At 35.5% G+C, this 18,811-nt stretch overlaps 2 protein-coding genes across 2 annotated transcripts; both read right to left on the bottom strand.

Moving 5' to 3' along the window:
* Positions 1–850: 850 nt before the first annotated feature.
* On the bottom strand, positions 851–4,051 carry LOC147856795 (uncharacterized). Its single transcript, XM_087328607.1, has 3 exons — positions 2,775–4,051; positions 1,771–2,147; positions 851–1,680 (listed from the first exon to the last, which is right to left on the bottom strand). Exons 1-3 carry the CDS (start codon positions 2,896–2,898, stop codon positions 1,240–1,242), a joined length of 942 nt encoding a protein of 313 aa, XP_087184733.1. The 5' UTR covers positions 2,899–4,051; the 3' UTR covers positions 851–1,239.
* Positions 4,052–12,709: 8,658 nt separating this feature from the next.
* On the bottom strand, positions 12,710–17,487 carry LOC147856794 (glyoxalase 3-like). The gene is made up of 8 exons (XM_087328834.1): positions 17,348–17,487; positions 16,926–17,028; positions 16,262–16,353; positions 15,767–15,826; positions 15,570–15,647; positions 14,250–14,413; positions 13,734–13,850; positions 12,710–13,086 (listed from the first exon to the last, which is right to left on the bottom strand). The coding sequence occupies exons 2-8, from the start codon at positions 17,003–17,005 to the stop codon at positions 12,994–12,996; spliced, it is 684 nt and encodes a 227-aa protein (XP_087184960.1). The 5' UTR covers positions 17,006–17,028; positions 17,348–17,487; the 3' UTR covers positions 12,710–12,993.
* Between the last annotated feature and the right edge of the window lie 1,324 nt (positions 17,488–18,811).

The raw sequence follows: 18,811 nt of genomic DNA, 5'->3' as shown, positions 1-18,811 counted from the left end.
ATTTAATGCTCTAATCGAAGAAGTGGCGCACAATCTTCTGCCATGTTTCCACCTGAAATCCCTGGGTCCCATTCTAGTTCCGTGAGGGGGCCACAACCATAGAGCCACAACTTCTAATGGGGTTCCGCCTTAGCAACATTAGGGTCCGTCTTCCACTTGTTACCAGCCACACCACCACTCGGATTGGGTACCAAGTGCCCTTGCTTTAGCTCTCCCCAAATAATATAAAGTTGCCAATATCGTTGTCATTTTGTAAATTTGTTAATATGCCAGCATATATTTTCTAAGGCCTTGAGAGACTTATGTTCTAATGTCTCTTAGTTCCTTTGGTGCACACCCATTCATATTATTTTGAACTTGGACTTAACAAATTGGTCATGAACCCACTCACATTAGATGCGACTTAGTATGATATCAAATATCCCCAAGCATTGTAGATCCATGTATGAGATATTGATATGCGAATACATGGATAACGATAGGCAAAGTTTCCCTAATATACTCATACATGCAATTTTCTCCAAGTTGTGTTCAAATAGCATGGTATCACATTCTAGTAAGAGCTTAGAGATAGATAAATATACATGCATCTACAATGCTCGGGGATATTTGACATCATACTAAGTCGCACCTAATGTGAGTGGGTTAATGACCAATATTTTACAAAGACATATAGACAAACAAATATATATTTGATGTCCATGAGGGGGGGAGAAAGAACTTATGGGGTTCAACGCTACCATTTTTTATTGAGGATGAAGAACCATAAAATAAACTTGAAACTATACAACAATACAAGATAAAAAAAGATATTGATAACACAATAAAAATAACAAACAAACCAATACCCAAGCTCACTATGAAGGTATTCAGACCAACTTTAGATTGTCACATATAGGTAGAGTTGGCCTTCTTTGACACAAATCTCAAAGAAGTTTGGGCCTAATGCATGATCAATAGCTATATATACATCAATTACTCAATCTTAACATGAGCTTAACACTCCATAGGAGGATTTTAAAGATGAAACTAATCATAATAGAGTACAAGTTTCTATACCATAGTAAAACCCTTAGGTACTTATTTTAAGCATGTAGGCATAACGTTAAAATGAAGGACTTGGGACATAATTACATGATTTGAATTCGTGCCTAAAGTCTTATTGATAGATAAAGAACTCCCAAGCTACCCCAAGGATGGATAAATATTGAAAGGTTACGAACTAACTATAGTATAGTTCTAATGTCCATTCCATGGTACTCCTAGCACATGGGACTCGTCCACAACATGGTTGAAGAAGAGATAATATGCTTCTTCAAGGCCAAAATCGTTTGCGACAAGATGTTGAACTAAGCTTCCAAGGACATCATTTGTGGTTGGACATGGTGTATAATCTGCTTCAAGCTTCGTGATTGATGAAATAAATGGATGGAGATTGTCTGCCACACATGAGTTAGCTCCAAATGCCCGAGTTGTTTCATCTTGCAGGGTTTCATTGCTTTGCTCAGAGTCTTGCATTTCACTTTGGCCATATGAAGATTTCATAGGGGATGCCATGTCAGATTTTCCGCTTACTTCCTCATCTAGCATAACTGAATCATCATTGGAGTGAAGGATAGTCCTAACGTTCAACATGACCGAGTCATTGATGTCTTGAAGCAAATCCTTTAGGCGAGAAACCTAAGTATAACAAAATTAAGATTTGTCGAGAAATACTTGTCAACCCCCAAAAGCAAAAAATGGGATATATACATCCATATTTTTACCAACCTCAACTTGCAATTTCTTGTTCTCTTCCATAGCTAGCTCATGCTCTTTCAAGCTACTCTCCTTCTCTTTCATCTCAACTTCATACTTGGTCCTCAATGTCTCATAGTCTTGTTCTAGTTGCTTGTTCTTCCAACGAGCTCGACGATTTTGGAACCATATAGCGACTTGACGAGGACGAACTCCTAATTGCTTTGCAATGAGAGCTTTTCTTTCTGGCTCAAGCTTGAGATCCATGTTGAAACTTGCCTCCAAGAACTTAACTTGCTCAATTGTGAGCTTGCATTTGTTCTTTTGAACCATGTTACCAAGATCATCACCCATGATATCTTCATCAACGTCGTCCTTGGTAATGCATTGACGTGCCCCCTTTTTTGCTCCTAGAAACATGACAATGTTTCACGACAACCAATGAATGGGGAGGGAAGTTACGAACAAATGTTATAATTTTATGTCCTCTTATTAGATATCCAAATGGGTGCCTTTCGTGTGATCCCCATACTAAGATATTGGACCTCCAATACTTGGCCCATGAATGCACACTTGGATCAAAACCTTCATCCAACTAAGGGTGCATCCGTATGTTGGTGATCCAATTTCTAACATGGCTCTCATTCTAGTCCAAACCTTACATGCACCTAACGAAATTTGTTATGAAGTTATACATAAGGCTTACGAGTTAATAGGCCAAAGATTAAGTCATAAACTTGAGGACAATAGGAGTGTGGGTCAATCATTGACTTATTGGCACCTAAGGGTTGTCTTTTATGCGTATGGAGTGTTCTTAACATGTATAACACAAAGGCAAGGGCGAATATTCATGGTGGTAGCTACCCCTTTATATACATATGATGCCACCTTAGGTTATGTGTGGCCATACCATAGTCTTGTCCATGAATGATAGATCAATTTCTAGTAACTTATTCACTTCCAAATTACTATTACAAAATATATGCACATATGCTCTTAACAAGTGGAATGTGACATTGAAGATGTGCATATATTACCTTTTGAAATGGTTGCCAAAGATAGTTGAGGAGGAGGAGGAGACACAATCCCTACTAGAGGGTCGTCATACTCTAGTTTACACTTCTTCTTCACCCGTGTGTCGAGAGAAGCATGCCATGACATGGCCGCTACGAAGGTCTTCGGATAAGAATTCCCACGATAACAACACACAAACACTCACACACATTTGACGATTGCTTGTATTATCCACTAGTCACTCAACTCTTTTTTGCAAAGTTTCACACCTAATCTATTCTTGTTCGTTTACTTGCTCACCAGTTTCGACACTCAAATTGTTCCTTTTGTTCACCGGTATGGTACTCCACACACTTATATTAGTTTGTTTTGGAGTTTCTAATAAGTGTGCTCGGTGATTGGTTTTTGCTCGGCCCAATGCGATTGGCCACAATACCCGATCTATTCATAACAATGTAAAAACCTTGAAATACTTTGAATGGCTCAAGCAATCATAGCTCCATATAGGCATAATACACTTCCATATATGTAAGAATGAAGAAGAGTTTTGGATTCAATTAGCACTATCAATTTATTGGCATATGAACCCTATGAAATCATGGGAGAGAGAGAGAGAGAGAGAGAGAGAGAGAGAGAGAGAGAGAGAGAGAGAGAGAGGTTAATCCATGACTTGCTTGGCCATCTTGAAACCAATAGGAATCTCAAGACAAAGAGCCATGGTAAAAACCCTCTGTAATTAGTATTAGTATGAATTTAATTTTTTGTATTTTAACTATGAATTCATCAAGATTAACAAGTCAGGGTTTTGGGTTTTATGGATTTGTCGGGTTTTTGGGTCTTATCGGGTTTTTAGGGTTTTAGGGTTTGGGTTTTGGGGCTTAGGTATTTTTAGGGTTTTCGTGTTTAAGGAGAAGTTAGCGAGCAAGTAATGAATAATAATTATGGAGAGGGAAGGAAGATCATGAAGAATGAGTCCCTACAAAGCTTTAGTTGGAGAAAGAGGAGAAATTTGGCTTGGAAGAATTGAGTTATGGAAGAATTAAAGCCATGGAGCTGAATTAATGATGCACTTGAATAGTTTCAAGAGCTTAATGTACTGATGGAGAAATGTTGTATTAAAGTCTTTATCTATCTACTTATTACAATCTCAGATGATAATGGGAGAAGTGATCTAAAAGTGAAAAGGTGAGGGATTGAAGTGTTTCATGAGGGGAATTCCATAGAAGATAGAGAGCAAAGGAGAAATGGAAGGATGAGGAAGAAGATGGTGATGGTGATGAAGATGAAATGAAATGTATGAATGAAAAAGAAGAAGAAGAAGAAGAGAGAATGAATGGAAGATTTGTATGAAGGAATATATGAATGAATGAAAAGAAGAGACAAAAGCAATAGTAGTGTTAGTAGCTTACAAAGAAACTAACTTCCCTCTTGGAAGACTATGTAGATATGCAATACAAAAGAAAGCAATCAATCAATCAATCAATCAAAGCTTACATGAATGAATGAATACATACATTTATCCATGTAGGATGGTTCTATCACAACCAAAACCCTTTTTTGCCAAACAATTTGGTTCCATGCAAACCGGATCTTTGCCCCAACCCGACGCACGCACCCTACAATCTTTACAATCTTTCCGTTTATCGGCTTATGGAGAACCTTACCTATACCCTTTCCTTTCATTCCCAATGTCAGCTCGACTGGTTCTTTCAGACATAAATTTCGTACGGAAATCTTGTTTCATTTGTTACGTCTCCGGATATAGACCACATAGGTTCTTATTTGTTTAGAATAGTAATGTAGAACTAACACAAGGTATAGACCACATAGGTTCTTATTTGTTTAGAATAGTAATGTAGAACTAACACGACGATGGACATGAATTGGCAACATTAGGGGAACCATTTTTTGTGTTTCATGTATCCTTTTGTGGTAAAGTTTTTTTGGTGGCACCCATAAAACTGTAGTGAGTTTCCTAACCAATTGATTCAATGTGAAACGTCTTGAAATCGTCCCTGCATTTAGTTTTCTTACGATGTTGACCCTTGCATGCTCATCAAATATCAATCTCTCTCTCTCTCTCTCTCTCTCTCTCTCTCTCATTTGATTAGATCACTAAAGAGGATGTTGACATGCTTGTGAGTTTCTCAATAAACCAAATGGAGCCATTCATACTACTAGTCCTACAAAATAAAGATATTTAATATTCTTGTCATAGTCGTAGCTTCTAGGTTCACTCCTCACAACCTCTAATATCTATCATGGTGGTAGGGAGATTGTTCCTAGAGCAAGGCCTCTATGAGCTTTGGAGTGTGCATGTGTGTGGCCTAGCCAAGAAATGCATGCAGCCTAACATGAGAGCTAGCATAGGGTGTCACCATATGGCCGACACATGCGTGTACCCTAAGTAGTCCTTGGAACAAGAGTTAAGACTATGATGCTAGTATGATGAATCTAACCAATTGTTTCCATAGGTTCCAAAATTACAAAGCACAACCTGTAATGTTGGAAACCAATTCAATTGTACACACTACACTACCCCATTTTACTACCATCATGAGCTCAAACAAAGTGCGGGTCGTACGACATTTTTTTAGAAATAGGAATGCCTTGTAAAATTCCATGTAAAAAGTTTGCTAAAATAATAAAAGAAGAGTTGCACATAATATAGGTTACGATTTTTTCATAAGTTAGAATGAAATGGGAAAGGTTCGTACGTTAAGCATGAGTAGATTCCTAGAGAAAAGATGGGGATTTGATCTTCGAGCAATGGTCCAAATTAAAATCCATTTTGTAGACTATTTTTAAAGCTCTCAATGATTCGTTAAATAAAGCAATCCCTCAAGTATTTTTCTAATGTATTGTCATCACTCTTTTATTAGAACTTTTATGTTATCCTTTCGAGTTTAGAAGAAACAAGTCAAAACTATGAGAAGAAATTAGAAAGCAAACGGAATTTATATAGTATCAGGTTATGACTAGATCACGCATACACATGCATAAAAGGCATGTAGTAGATGCCACACCAACACAGGCTATATAATATATGACGTATCGAAGTCATAAAGGTCCGATTTATATTCATTACGATTTTCGCTAAATGTGGAGACCATGGGCCATTATCCGCATATAGCATATGTGCCTACATCTGAGGGGTTATTTGGTGTTTCATATTGAAGTGATTGTGCTCATCCTCTTTCGAGAGGAAAAAGCCTAAGAAACTTTAAAGATTCTTGTCTTTACTATGAGTTAATATAATCAGTATAGAGTGGAAAAGCATGCATTTCCCAAACTTGATCCTAAACTTTGTCAATGCAACTTGTACATCACATGAAAGGTTGCATGATATATTCTATACGATATCTCTACAATATGTAATGATTACATCGGTCACCTACAAGTGTGAGCCTTACATAAACAAGTTCCACTAATACTAGGTGTATGCTTTGTGTGTATGCGTGATGTTTTTAGTTACTTGTCTTCTTCACAAGTCGTGTCCCCTCTATGAATAATCAACATTTTGAATATTTGGTTTATGTGTAATAATACCTTTGAAAGTTGTGACCCTCCCCTCCCCCCCCCTCTATGCAATACATGGAGTTCGCCCCACTAGTTCAAATGTCCACCTATATTAGATCCGTCATCACATCTTTATTACGGCCCCCCTATGCGCAAGAGACAAGGAATTACATTGAAGTTGTCAAATGTCATTTGATTGTGATCCCTAACACTTTCTACCCACCTCACCACCACATGTATGCACTGTGCATATACATACATGCAAGCCCTTTGACTTTCTAAGATTCGCTTAAAATGGGTGATCAAGTTGAAGGACACTATACCATGGCACACTTGACACACTACTTCAAAATTGCAAGTTGTAGAGGTTGATGGCAATCGACTCGGGGTAAATGTTCGCATGGGGTTCCCACTTGATATGTGGGATGCACAACCCAAATTTTTGAATGGGAATATATAGTGAACACGCAATAACGATTGGGTGGCGATCCAATATTTGCAGACTCGCCAAGTATATACTACATCCTCTTTCCTTTTGCAAATCTCTCTATTTTCTCGTATTCTTTTCATCTTTACATAACATTATGTCTTTTTTATGTTGTATCCAACCCCTCTACATCATATGTTAACAATGTTATAGAAATCAATCATAAAATTGTATATTGATCATTGTTTCCAAGTAAGTTACAAGAAGGATTGAAATGTGATAGGCGTAACGAAATCATGTCCATGTTCATGAATGATAAACTAATTTACTCTTGGTGGTGATTGTCGAAATTGTTCGAATTGTGATTGTCTTATTGTTTCCATGTTGGTGAAAGATTCATTTAAACAACATATAAGCAATATTTAAATCCATTCTTGACTATATAAGGACAAATGACAAAGTAGGAGTTATTGAACTATATGCATGCCAACTCTATTGTGTGAGCAACAAGTTATTGCATTATGTTTCATAGGAGAGTGCACTCATGAGTCAATTATGCATTAAATTGAGCCTACTCTTCATAAACCTATATCAACTCACCAAGACGACATATAGAAAGGAAATTGTGCCAACTTTGAGATCCATGGCTCAAGTATTAAGCATTTTCACATTCAATATAAGAAGTCTCTATTAAGATTTTGTATTGACTTGTTTACCTATTCGTCTTGGACAATGAAGCAAATTTCCATTCAATATGAAATTTCTTCCTTTGTTTAGTTTTGCTCAATACTTGTTTGCTTGTTCTTATCAATTAACGATGAAATTTTGCATTCAGTAAGAAACTCTTCATGTGTTCGTATTTTGCCCATTACTTGTTTGCTCAATATTGTAATAGAGCCTATGCATGGCTTAAACACATAATATTTAATGGATTTAAAGGTCATTTACGAAAGTGCATGCACAATTTAGAATCGTGACATAATTGTCCACATGTGTATGTAGTCTAGAATTTATGGCGTAGCTATGATTACCAAGGTTGGGGAAATTTACGCCCTTATTCATTCAATTGTGTAAATACATCAATTTTCTTACCAAAGTTGTCAAATATTGCAAGTTGTAGGTGGGGAATCTATAAAGGGAACACATTTTACTAAAATCTTATAAGTGGATAGATACGTACATTGATATGCATGCACCAACAACACAAATACATATATGTGAAACATATACTTTGTACCAACAACTTTGAGGTCTAGCTAGCTTAATAATACCAGCGTGAAATCTCGAAGAAGGTAACAGAGAGTATTAGCGCCTAATGTGATTAATTGAGCTTTTATACTTGTTTTGTATTTTTTTCTTCACCCTTCTTGTTTTGCATTAATCCATCGAGGGAAAAGCATTAACAAAGCTATTCTACTCACACTAATCCATCGAGAAAAACCATAAGCAAATGTTCTCTCTTCTCAACTATGATTAAATGTTTATGGATTTATTTGAAAGGGAAAAATTGTAAGTCTTTATGTGTTGTCCAAAAGCCAATAGCATATACGTCATAAAACATCAAGGGAACCCTTCGTCTGCCAAAGTTTGTCCTTGCTTTTGGAGAGTTGACAATATTAAAAATGAAAATTGTGTTTTTTTTGGAAAAAAAATAAATGAAAATGCATTTGCTAATCAGAAATTTACCACGGTTAAAAACTGAACTACCAAGCATAAAAGTTTGCATGTCCGCCATGAAATTCAGTGTGGGACATCAAATAAAAAAAAGGTTTATATATGACTCACGTCAAGCAGATTAGTATTCCCTTGTGTAACATCGGGATGTGTGAACATGTCCTTACGGTTGCAATGGGCGTGTGGCAAACACGCTTCAACATGGGAGGGAGGAATTAGAATCAAAACACATTGCCATTGTGTAACGTGTTGAAGGAGAGTGGCAATCGCTATCCACTTATGATGATTTAACTTTCCTAGAAAATGTCAATGTTTGTGTATGTCTTTTCTTTGTACCATATAAAATTGAGAGCAAAGAAACCAAATTTTCTCTAGGTAGTAAGACAACCTTTCTTCTCAATTTTTCTCGTATCTTGATTCTATATATAGAAGTTTATTACGATTATTGTGATGAGACGAGAAATATTTGGAAACTAATATGATCAACCCCTTCTCGAATTACTAAAATGGAGTAATTCTTTAAAGGATTCCACAAACTTTAGATTATGAAGACCTTCACAATTCTTTTTGTTGACCTTTTGTATTTCTTGGCATGTATATAAAAATGATGATGGTAGTGTATTGGGGAGATTTGTCTCTATCGAAAAGTTCATAAAGTTTGCTTGTTTTTTGTCAAAAGTACCAATATGTATATATATTATATATATATACATGCATAGGCAAAGCAAATATAGACACCTAATCACTTGTTTATGGCCATAATTAAGACAACTTGGTAAGTATAAGTTTATAAGCCTAATTAAGAGAAAACTCATAGTCATAAGCATAGTTGTCGTAATTAAACAAATAGTTTGGTCTTATGTTCAAGATCATACTTGTTTTACCTTATTAATACATTGCTCATACAAACACAAATATGTGCACATAAAAGTATATGGAAAATCAACCAAATGGCAAGTCCAATTCACCGAATCATAAAACGTTAAACTAAAAAATTTAGGTTATTGTCAATTGTAGGATAGATGGAGCCAAATCTATTTCAATATTCACAAAAAAAAACTTTGAATCTTCAATAATTAGCGACTAATTGTGATAAAATCTATACACTTAAGATTAGAATCTTTTAAAGTTAATGATAGTGTGTGCGTTTTTACGTTTCAAACTTTTGGATGATAGCCTTATTTATTCAAGATGCTTAGTTCCTAATGATCCAAAATGAATAAATTTTCGAAGAATTTGAGTGGCATCTACAGAGTTTGAGTTAACCTCAAGTTTGCATTTGGATCATATGCTCAAGCTTTTTAATGCGTGGAGCAATGCTAATATTTTATGATTTCAAAAAGGAGACTAATATATCTTATCTATATTATTGAGAAATAAGACCACACAAGTGACAATATGTCCCACTCGCCCTTTTAATGTTCCAAGGGTAGGTGGGGGGGGGGAGGGGGAATGAAATATGTCCCCCACTCCATAAAGTAACATATCAAAAAAAAGGTTGTGATGTATGTCATTGTTTTTAGCAGCACATAATGTAAGGTTTTCAATATGAGAATAAGAAAACTTTCATAGGTTTCTTTACCATTATGAAAGTGAATTTTGAACAAAAACTTGATTTGTATTACACATTGTGTGTGTGTGTGTGTGTGTGTGTGTGTGTGTGTGTGTGTGTGTGTGTGTGCACCGTATTGTGAAAGCCAATTGGATTGGTATGTCACCTTTTAAATAGGTTTTCTCTAAGGGAGGCAAAAAGCTTGGACATCCCCATATTATAAGTAGTGTTTGACTACCTTAGATAGTAGGCTAGATGGTACATCTAGATTCTTGGAGCATGAGTGGGTTCATTGATGGTTTTCATGAGGAACCACACAAGGGAAAATTGTTCCACCATTTTCCCAAATTGAGCACTACGGCCATCTTGTCCCTAGAGCCCAAAGGAAGCACCTTTATGTCATTGAGTCTTATAACATCCCTAAATATCCTCGTTATTCTAGACTCTCGTCAATAAGGGTTTGTTGTATTGTCGTGTCATTTTAATATTGCACTACCTTTACAAAAGAAGAAGAAGAAGAAAGATATGTGTTCATAACCTACATTAAATTTCAGACTATTATTTCTACAGTTGAACTTGGTTATTAGGAGTTACCTTGTCTCCTTTGTAATATATCTTTTGTACAAATTATTTTAATGACATCCTCTCATCCAATTAGTTATGTCTTCGGTTTTCTATGGTATTGAGGTCTCTAATCCAATTAGTTATGGCATTTTAATGATGTCCTCTCATGCAATTAGTTATACCTTCGGTTAAATATATGGCATAATTGGAAGATACACAATGCATTCACCTTTGATCCTCATCTTGGTGTGTTAATGTATTCGCATGTTGAGAGGTTTGATGTTTTGGTAGTTTTCCTCAATATAGTCCTTCAAACTTCGACACAATAAGAAGTATTTATATATGATGTTTTCGTACAATCATATCAAACATGTTAGGTTCTTGATGTAGTGTGGAATTGTGATCACAATGATCTTTGTATCTATAGTTTGGTAAATAATACAAATACATTTACTAAGAGAAAATGGATCATTGAGCCTCTATAATAAATCTTTAATGGCCGGATCATTGTCTTCCAATGGTTCTCCTATTTTCTCCATTTGAATCTTGGAAGCAAGGTTGAATTGAAGGATCAGAAGGTACATGCCAAATGTAGCAAGGTTTACTATGGAATGCATCTACATTTCCATTAGGTCTATCTTTTACAAGATTATTTTATTAATAGAAAAATTCTATCTAGGCCTCTTATATTGTTAATTATTTAATTAGTACTTTATTCTTATTGGAGGAAACATTATTGGAAAAACCTAAATATCTAACATGGATTCAAATTTGATTGCTCAAACCTTTTTTAATTGGCAATTGTCCATATTGTTCCACAAAGATTAGAATCTAACCCATGCAAAAAACATTGCAAGGGGTTACGGTCTCATTGTAAAAAAACAAAACAAAACAAACAATCGTCAAAACTAAAGAGCAAGAACTTTCATAACTAATGACCATTGAAATGTGGGTAACTTGCTACAAGAAAAATACACTTCGGGTTATGAAACCTCTACCAAGTTGCCAAAGCAAATTTATCATTATCGTCTTTGAAGAGTTCACTTTTTTGGTTGCATCATCCTTTTTGCCATTCACTCTCACACATTGTTCGACCTCCTTTTCTCCATTCTTATCAATAGATGAGCGCATTTGTTATGTTTATGATGAAGGAAAACAAATGCACACACTATATAAGCAATACTAATATGTTTCCCTTGTCTCTATGGGAACATTCCTTGTACAAGAATGTCTACTATGTTTACCCTATACATGTCTCCTATGTTTAGGGTTCTATTGATGTACATGTCTTCTATTCGGTATGTCTTATGTTTGCCTTGCACAAGAAAATGTATGTCTATGTGTGACAAAATGTATAGGTATTTGAATATGTGTATGTTTGTGTATGTGTCTACGGCTCGGTTCAACATTCTTTAACCCACAATGATCTACAACACAATGTATGTATGCCATGGCCCATACCTATTGTGTTTCCTTAGTTATTTTTTTGTTCACCATGCACAAGAAAGAATGTATATTTCTGTGTGTATTTGTATGAATAACTAATTAAAGCACAATGCTTGACCCTTTGTGTTTTCTTTAAATTTAATATGTTTAAATGTCTAGTTAAGAGAGTTGGGTAACCTCGATGGTTACCAATTCGTTTGAGAAACCTCTACGATGATTGGATTTCTATAACCATATCTATTCTTTAAAGGAGCTTTAATAAAAAGAAACGATTCCTATTTTAAGCCTTTCATTAGAGGCTTAAGGTTAACGCGAGTTTATTAACGGTAATCAACACCATGCTAGTGGCTTAAGAACATTGAGACCTACCCCTTCTTGCGTAATCGACAATAGGGTAGTCACTAACTTGGCCCCTATCTCATGATACCACCGTTTGCAATGATACAAACCTCGTGATATTGTTTGTCCAAGATATGTCAAACGCAGTTTACAAACTTAGCCTAATTAAAAGACCCAATCATCCAAATCATATGCTTGAGCCTCGTACTAGGCCCTTGCAATCGTAAGGCTTTGTAAGAACTCCCTTTCATGATATTAGGAAAGCCACCCTACATTAGCCACCCTCTATTAGACCATGGGAGCACATAAATGCTTTCTCATGGTGATAACATCATCGTTGAGTCTTTTGTACCTACCACGAGAAGAAGATCCATTGCATTGTTTGTGAAACTACACGTGAGTGAAATAATAAAGAAACCTTTTCTTACAACAAGAGCGGAAAGTTAGTTTGGATGATTCCAACATCAATTTCGCGTGTATCTTCAAAAGAAGAGAAATCATCGATATGTGGTAGTTCACTTTCAACATGTGATAAGAGCCTAGTTTTATATGTATACACGTTCCTTATTCATACAAATGATGATAAAGGATCTTGTGAATGTTAAAATATCACTTATTACCTTTGCTATTCCAAGATGCTGAATGTTCATCCGAAAAGAAGTACATAGAAAAAGTAGGTCTCTTATGTTGCCATCTCATACAATCTGCATGCAATTTGACTTTAAAGTGCTGAAAGTATGAGCTCAGCAACCTTTTCTGAGCTCATAGGATTCTGACCAGTGATGAGCTTCCCATCTGCTACGGCATAAGGAACCTATACAAACGAAATGTAGTTTATGGGGACAAATTTTAAGACAAAATATCAGTGGCATATAGCGCCTATAAAACGACGTGATTGTCATAGTGACAACCCTAAGACAATATTATCACATGATAAGTGTTATAGTATCATCATAAATAAAGTGCATATGCCACTAACAATCGGTAAGGATTCGGTTCGGTTCGGTTTGGTTCGGTTCGAGAGTGTCAAAACCAAACCATTTAAACAATTCGAAACTTGCACCTTAAAATTTTGAAACTTGAACCAAACCGAACTGAACCACGAAACCATTTAAACTGTTTAAACTGAACCATTACAAAAAATTCAAACCATTAAAACCGCGGTTTCGTGGTTCGGTTTCGGTTTTCAAGTTAGTTCAAAATTCAAATTACCGAACCATTAAAAAAGCTTGAACCTGAACCAAACCGAATCAAACCGTTAAGCCACGGTTCAGTTCGGTTCAGTTCAAACCGAACAGTTGCCGATTGTTATATGCCATGTATAAGCAGCAATTACACAGGTAAGTGTTGACACATATAGGTATTTATAACAAACATAAATGCTATATGTGTTTATAAAACATATAGGTGTTAGTGTTATAAGTGTCCATAACACACATAAGTGCTTATCACAAGACTTACCCAATCAGACCCTCTCTCAAACAAGCCACCCCTCTCTATAAGCTTATCCTCCAAAAGAAAAGGCACCACAGCAGTATGCCCCACACCCTCCTCTTCAGAATTTGTGAACCCTGTGACCTGTTCCGAATGTGGCAAATAACATCAATCACTTGTATTATCGAGAATTCTAACTTCACCTTTCTTGCCTTTTTCAAATCAGCATTTTTTCCCAAAATGTTACACAGCATTGATTGATTGATGATGTTAAATGTACTAAATTCGAAAACACAAGATGTACCAACATAGCAACATAGATGATATACGAGTTAATAGGCAATAATCTTGTTTTCACCCTTTTCAAGATAGCTTCCCAGCATACCAAGCAAACAAAGATCGAATCATTCATGGCAATAATCATACCTTGGAAAATCATTGATGGTATTAATGCAGCTAGAGTGAAAGACACAAATGTGCAATCATCTCCATATAGCAAAAACATAGATGAATGAAATATGAACTAAAAATATTCGATATTACCTTTTTCCCTTTTACAATGTATTCTCCAGAAGGTGTTTTAATGTTAACCAAGCCAACTGGTCCATGACAAACTGCTGACACCACCTTCCCATGTGCCCAATGTTTCTCCAATATTTCTATAAGTGTTGGATTCTCAGGAAAATCATAACAAACCCCATGTCCACCTGCATGACAATTATGTATTTTAGCATGGTTTTCAGCAAGCCAACGTCCAAGCTAAGGGGTCTTCATTGATCATCTCTCTGTTGTATGCACATCTAAATAATGGGTCTTTATCCAAGCTAGCTCTAGGTCTTCTATTTATCTATCAAGATTAATTAAATTAATTAATACCTCTTTAACATCGATACCTAATCAATGTTATGTGTATGCACATAACGGAAGAAGTCATCCTTATTCAAGATCAATCAATCATCCAATATCCTAATGGCATGCCTAGAAGATGATACAATTTTAATTGTTGAATTGTAAACCATTTTCTATTTATCTATCAAGTTTCTTTGAATTAATTATTATTACTATTATTATTATTATGGCCCATCTCCAGCTTTAACATCGATACCTGATCAATGTCATGCGTATGCACATCATGGAAGAAATCATCCTTATTCAAGATTAATCAATCACTCAATAGTGTAATGGGATGCCTAGAAGATGATACAATTTTAAGTGTTGAATAGTAAATTGTCTTTATTAAAGATTAATCAATCCCCGACTATTCTAAATCCATGCCTAGAAGGTGATACAAATCTAAGTGTTGAATTATTCTATTTTAGCATCCCATTTATGCAATAATGGCAGCTCTAGTACACGAAAACACACATAGAGAAAATTAAAGACATATTGAAGCATTAAAAACCTTCAAGATGTCAATACAATGGAAGGAAACTACTCATCTCTGATGCATTCCATCAAAACATAATTGGCCTTTTTTGCCCTATATTTTAGCCTCGTTTCTTCGCTAAGCCAGGACCCTCATCTACTTTGTGGCAAAATTTAGAAAAATTCTATTTGCTTTGAATGCTTCTTCAAAAACCACAACGTTAACTTTTATTCATTCTATCAATTATCATCGTTACAACAAATGATTTACAACAAGCACAGCCCTTTTGGAGGTTTAACAGAAAACTACATAGGTAGAAGTCAAAATGCACAATTAAGTTCATTTTCCAGTTTATGTCAAGTTAGGACAAACAGATTATCTCACATGTAATTACCAACTAGGAAAAGATCAATCATGAGAAAAAGAAAACATTTTCCCTGTTTCGAACATCAAGCATTTGAAGAAAATAATTGTATGTCCATATGCATATGCAATACCTGGCAAAAAGACAGCATCATAGACTTGAGAGATCTCCGCTATGGGAATGGAACTTTCTAGCTTGCTTTTCAATCCATCTGCGTCAATACAAAACGCAAGAAACAAGCCTCATGATTCAACTGTAGCTCCAACTATAGCGTAACTTATAATAACAACAACAAGAATGATAATAACACGCATCAATCAATGTGCATACCATGGTCCTTCAAATAAAGATGAGTTGGTTCAGGCAACTCTCCTGCTAAGCTGCTGGGATCTGGAAAAGTGCAGGATGTCAACAAAAGTAGTAAAACCTTCATCTAAATTGGTTGAAATGATTGTTATCATATATCTCATAGACCATATTTTGAAGTTTTCCATCCTAAAACATCTCATTATTTTAAGGTATTTCGATTTCAAATTTTGAAGGGGATTTCAAATAATGTAAGTGCAAGGTTATAGCAAAATCAGGCACGTTTTTAAATGCTGATATGAGACCCTTTACAGACAATGAGGACATTCTCCAGAGTATGGAGGTCTTCTCAAAGTTCAAGATCAATTGGTGAAGAAAAGACGATGACACCACTGATGGGAACTTGAAAATCATAATGCAAAAACAATAATACCTAAGGGGCTCTAAAAATCATGATAAAAAAGATGATGATGCCTACTAGCAAATCTTCAAATCCCAATGGTGAAAATATAATATTACCTAAGGGGATATTGCCACCCTTTATGCTTGCAATATCAACTTGCGCCCCTGCTCCCTTGAAGATGTAGTATGGTGCAGCCACTTCTTCAGCCCTATATAAACAATACATTACTTTCTAAACCATAATGTGAAAACATTTCCTTTATGTATCATATAAGACTTTGTAGGTTTCCACAAATTCAATCAGGCAACTTGTTGCATTCACATGCTTACATTACTCAAAATCTCAACATACATGCATAAGTTCATTGCTTTCTTGGAAGCATTTCCTTACAGAACTCATGGGGTTTTATGCATCCCCGTCAATTTGATCCAACAAAGTATTGCCTAAATAGATTCACAATCTTATCTTATTAAAAATCCGTAATGTGTATAAACATGATAGTGCAATGGCACATACGAGCTCATAAGTTTCTTACATTTTAAATATATAAACATACTGGAGAAATTCCTAAAATTAAGGGAAAACACCAAAATACTCCTAATATTATTTACCAAAATACCCCTAACCTTTCAATAATTACTAGAATACCTTAAGGATATTCTGGTTGATGTCCAAAACCTTAAGGTTATTTTGCCTTCTTACGGAAAATATGGTAAGGTTATGAATACCATACATAAAAAATTGTTCTGAGTTAAAAATAATTTGTGAAAGCATACATACCAGAGACCTGTTGGTTTATCAGTATCTCCGAGTTTTCCATGGGAAGTAGAGATGATAAGGATCGACTTACCAAGCGCCATGCTTATATGTATCTACAAAGAAACTAAAAGAAAACAAGCAAACAGATGAATAAACCCTGCTTCATATTATGATCTCAGGAAAAATAACTCTCGGATCTCATCCAGATCCGAATCCTGTAATAATTCATCTCTACAGAAATGGTTTGTATTTTTTAATTACTCATTGGTATCAAACACGTGGAGAAATGACAAATTTTTCTGAAGAAATGTACACTTCACTTCCAGGACAACAGCATTTCTACAGGGAATGATCATCTTTGTCTGCCGAGAATTTTCTAAATGAAACAAAACCTGCAGAAAATACTAGAAGCAAATCGAGAGAGAGTGAGTGAATCTGCTTACCTTAGAGGCCTCTGTTCCTTGAAGAAGAGGACGAGGAAAATGAAGAAGAAGAAGAAGAAGAAGAAGAAGAAGAGCTTCCTTTTTGCCAAGTGTTATCGTGCAAATAAAAATGTGTAGATATTAAACATGGTAGTATATGTATATGTATAACAGTATTATGTGTGTGTGTGTGTGTGTGTATGTGTATGTGTATGGTGTATGCGTTTGTGTAATATATGTATATGTATATGTATATGTATGTATGTGTATATGTATATGTATAAGTATATGTATACGTATATGTATGTGTATGTGTATATGTATGTGTATGTGTATATGTATGTGTATATGTATATGTATATGTATATGTATGTGTATATGTATGTGTATATGTATATGTATGTGTATATGTATATATATGTATGTGTATATGTATATGTATGTGTATATGTATGTGTATATGTATGTGTATGTGTATTGTTATATGCCTATACATACAAAAATCATGTCCATTTATGTATGTATGCCATTGAGTGTATATAATACTAATGTTCACCTCGAGATTGCATGATTTTCAATTCAGCCCGCCCATGATGTATATTTATCCAACAAGGTGATTTATCCAACAAGACACCGAGAGGGGCCGCATGGTGCACGAGACTCTTGTGTTTTGGGTGGGCCCTATAAGTAAAGAGACTTATTTCACTTTGAAGCTTACTCCTTGATAGTGTGTTTTGTGCTACCATCGTCAACGCTAAATAAAATATATGCACATTGTCCAAGTCCACAAGCTATAAATGTCAAATTCACCACAATGTGGTTTATTTGGACTGCTAGATGTTCTAAGATAATACTATTGTTCATCCCGTGGAAAGTGTACAAAACATCTGGATGCATATGGTGCATACCTTGAAAGGGCAGTATGATGAAATTAAAGGTGAGACAGATGCTCCAGTGTTGCAATGCCTCGAATTCATCACCTATTGGAACAAGGGCCCTTTTCTCACACTACAAAATGTGAGACCCATGTGGTGCCTAGCACCACCAGTATGGTTGTTCCCACCACCAATTACATAACTAGGTTATTGAGTGGTCTATCCTTTAGGGATAGGGATCCATGGAAGAGTGCAACATATCTAGGGAAGCTTGACGGTAGGTCAACAACCTTGTAACAATTGTTTATAACTAATGAAAGGATACTTTTTGGGAAAAAAAAGAAGAAGTCCACAAGCTATAGCTTTTTGCAACATATATTGTTGAAGTGTTAGGAGTCAATTGGGTGTTGATAAAGCACAGGTGTGTTGGGATAAAGTCTTTTAGGATAAAGGTCTTTTAGGAAATAAATTAAGAACAACCAAGGATGGGAGGTGTGTTGGGAGTTCTATTAAAACAAGAGGTGGTAGATATTGGGAATTCAATTAAACACGAGAAGGGGCGGTGTTGGTAAATTGCCAATGCTACCTTAGATGCAACAAGAAGAAAGAA

The sequence above is a fragment of the Azolla caroliniana genome, unplaced genomic scaffold (assembly GCF_043228905.1).
Source record: "Azolla caroliniana isolate FFs.n. ecotype wild unplaced genomic scaffold, voAzoCaro1.0.p SCAF_12, whole genome shotgun sequence".
In the NCBI taxonomy this organism is placed as follows: Eukaryota; Viridiplantae; Streptophyta; class Polypodiopsida; order Salviniales; family Salviniaceae; genus Azolla; species Azolla caroliniana.
The sequence above is the reverse complement of the archived record's forward strand: the minus strand, read 5'-3'. Positions and strand labels throughout refer to the sequence as shown.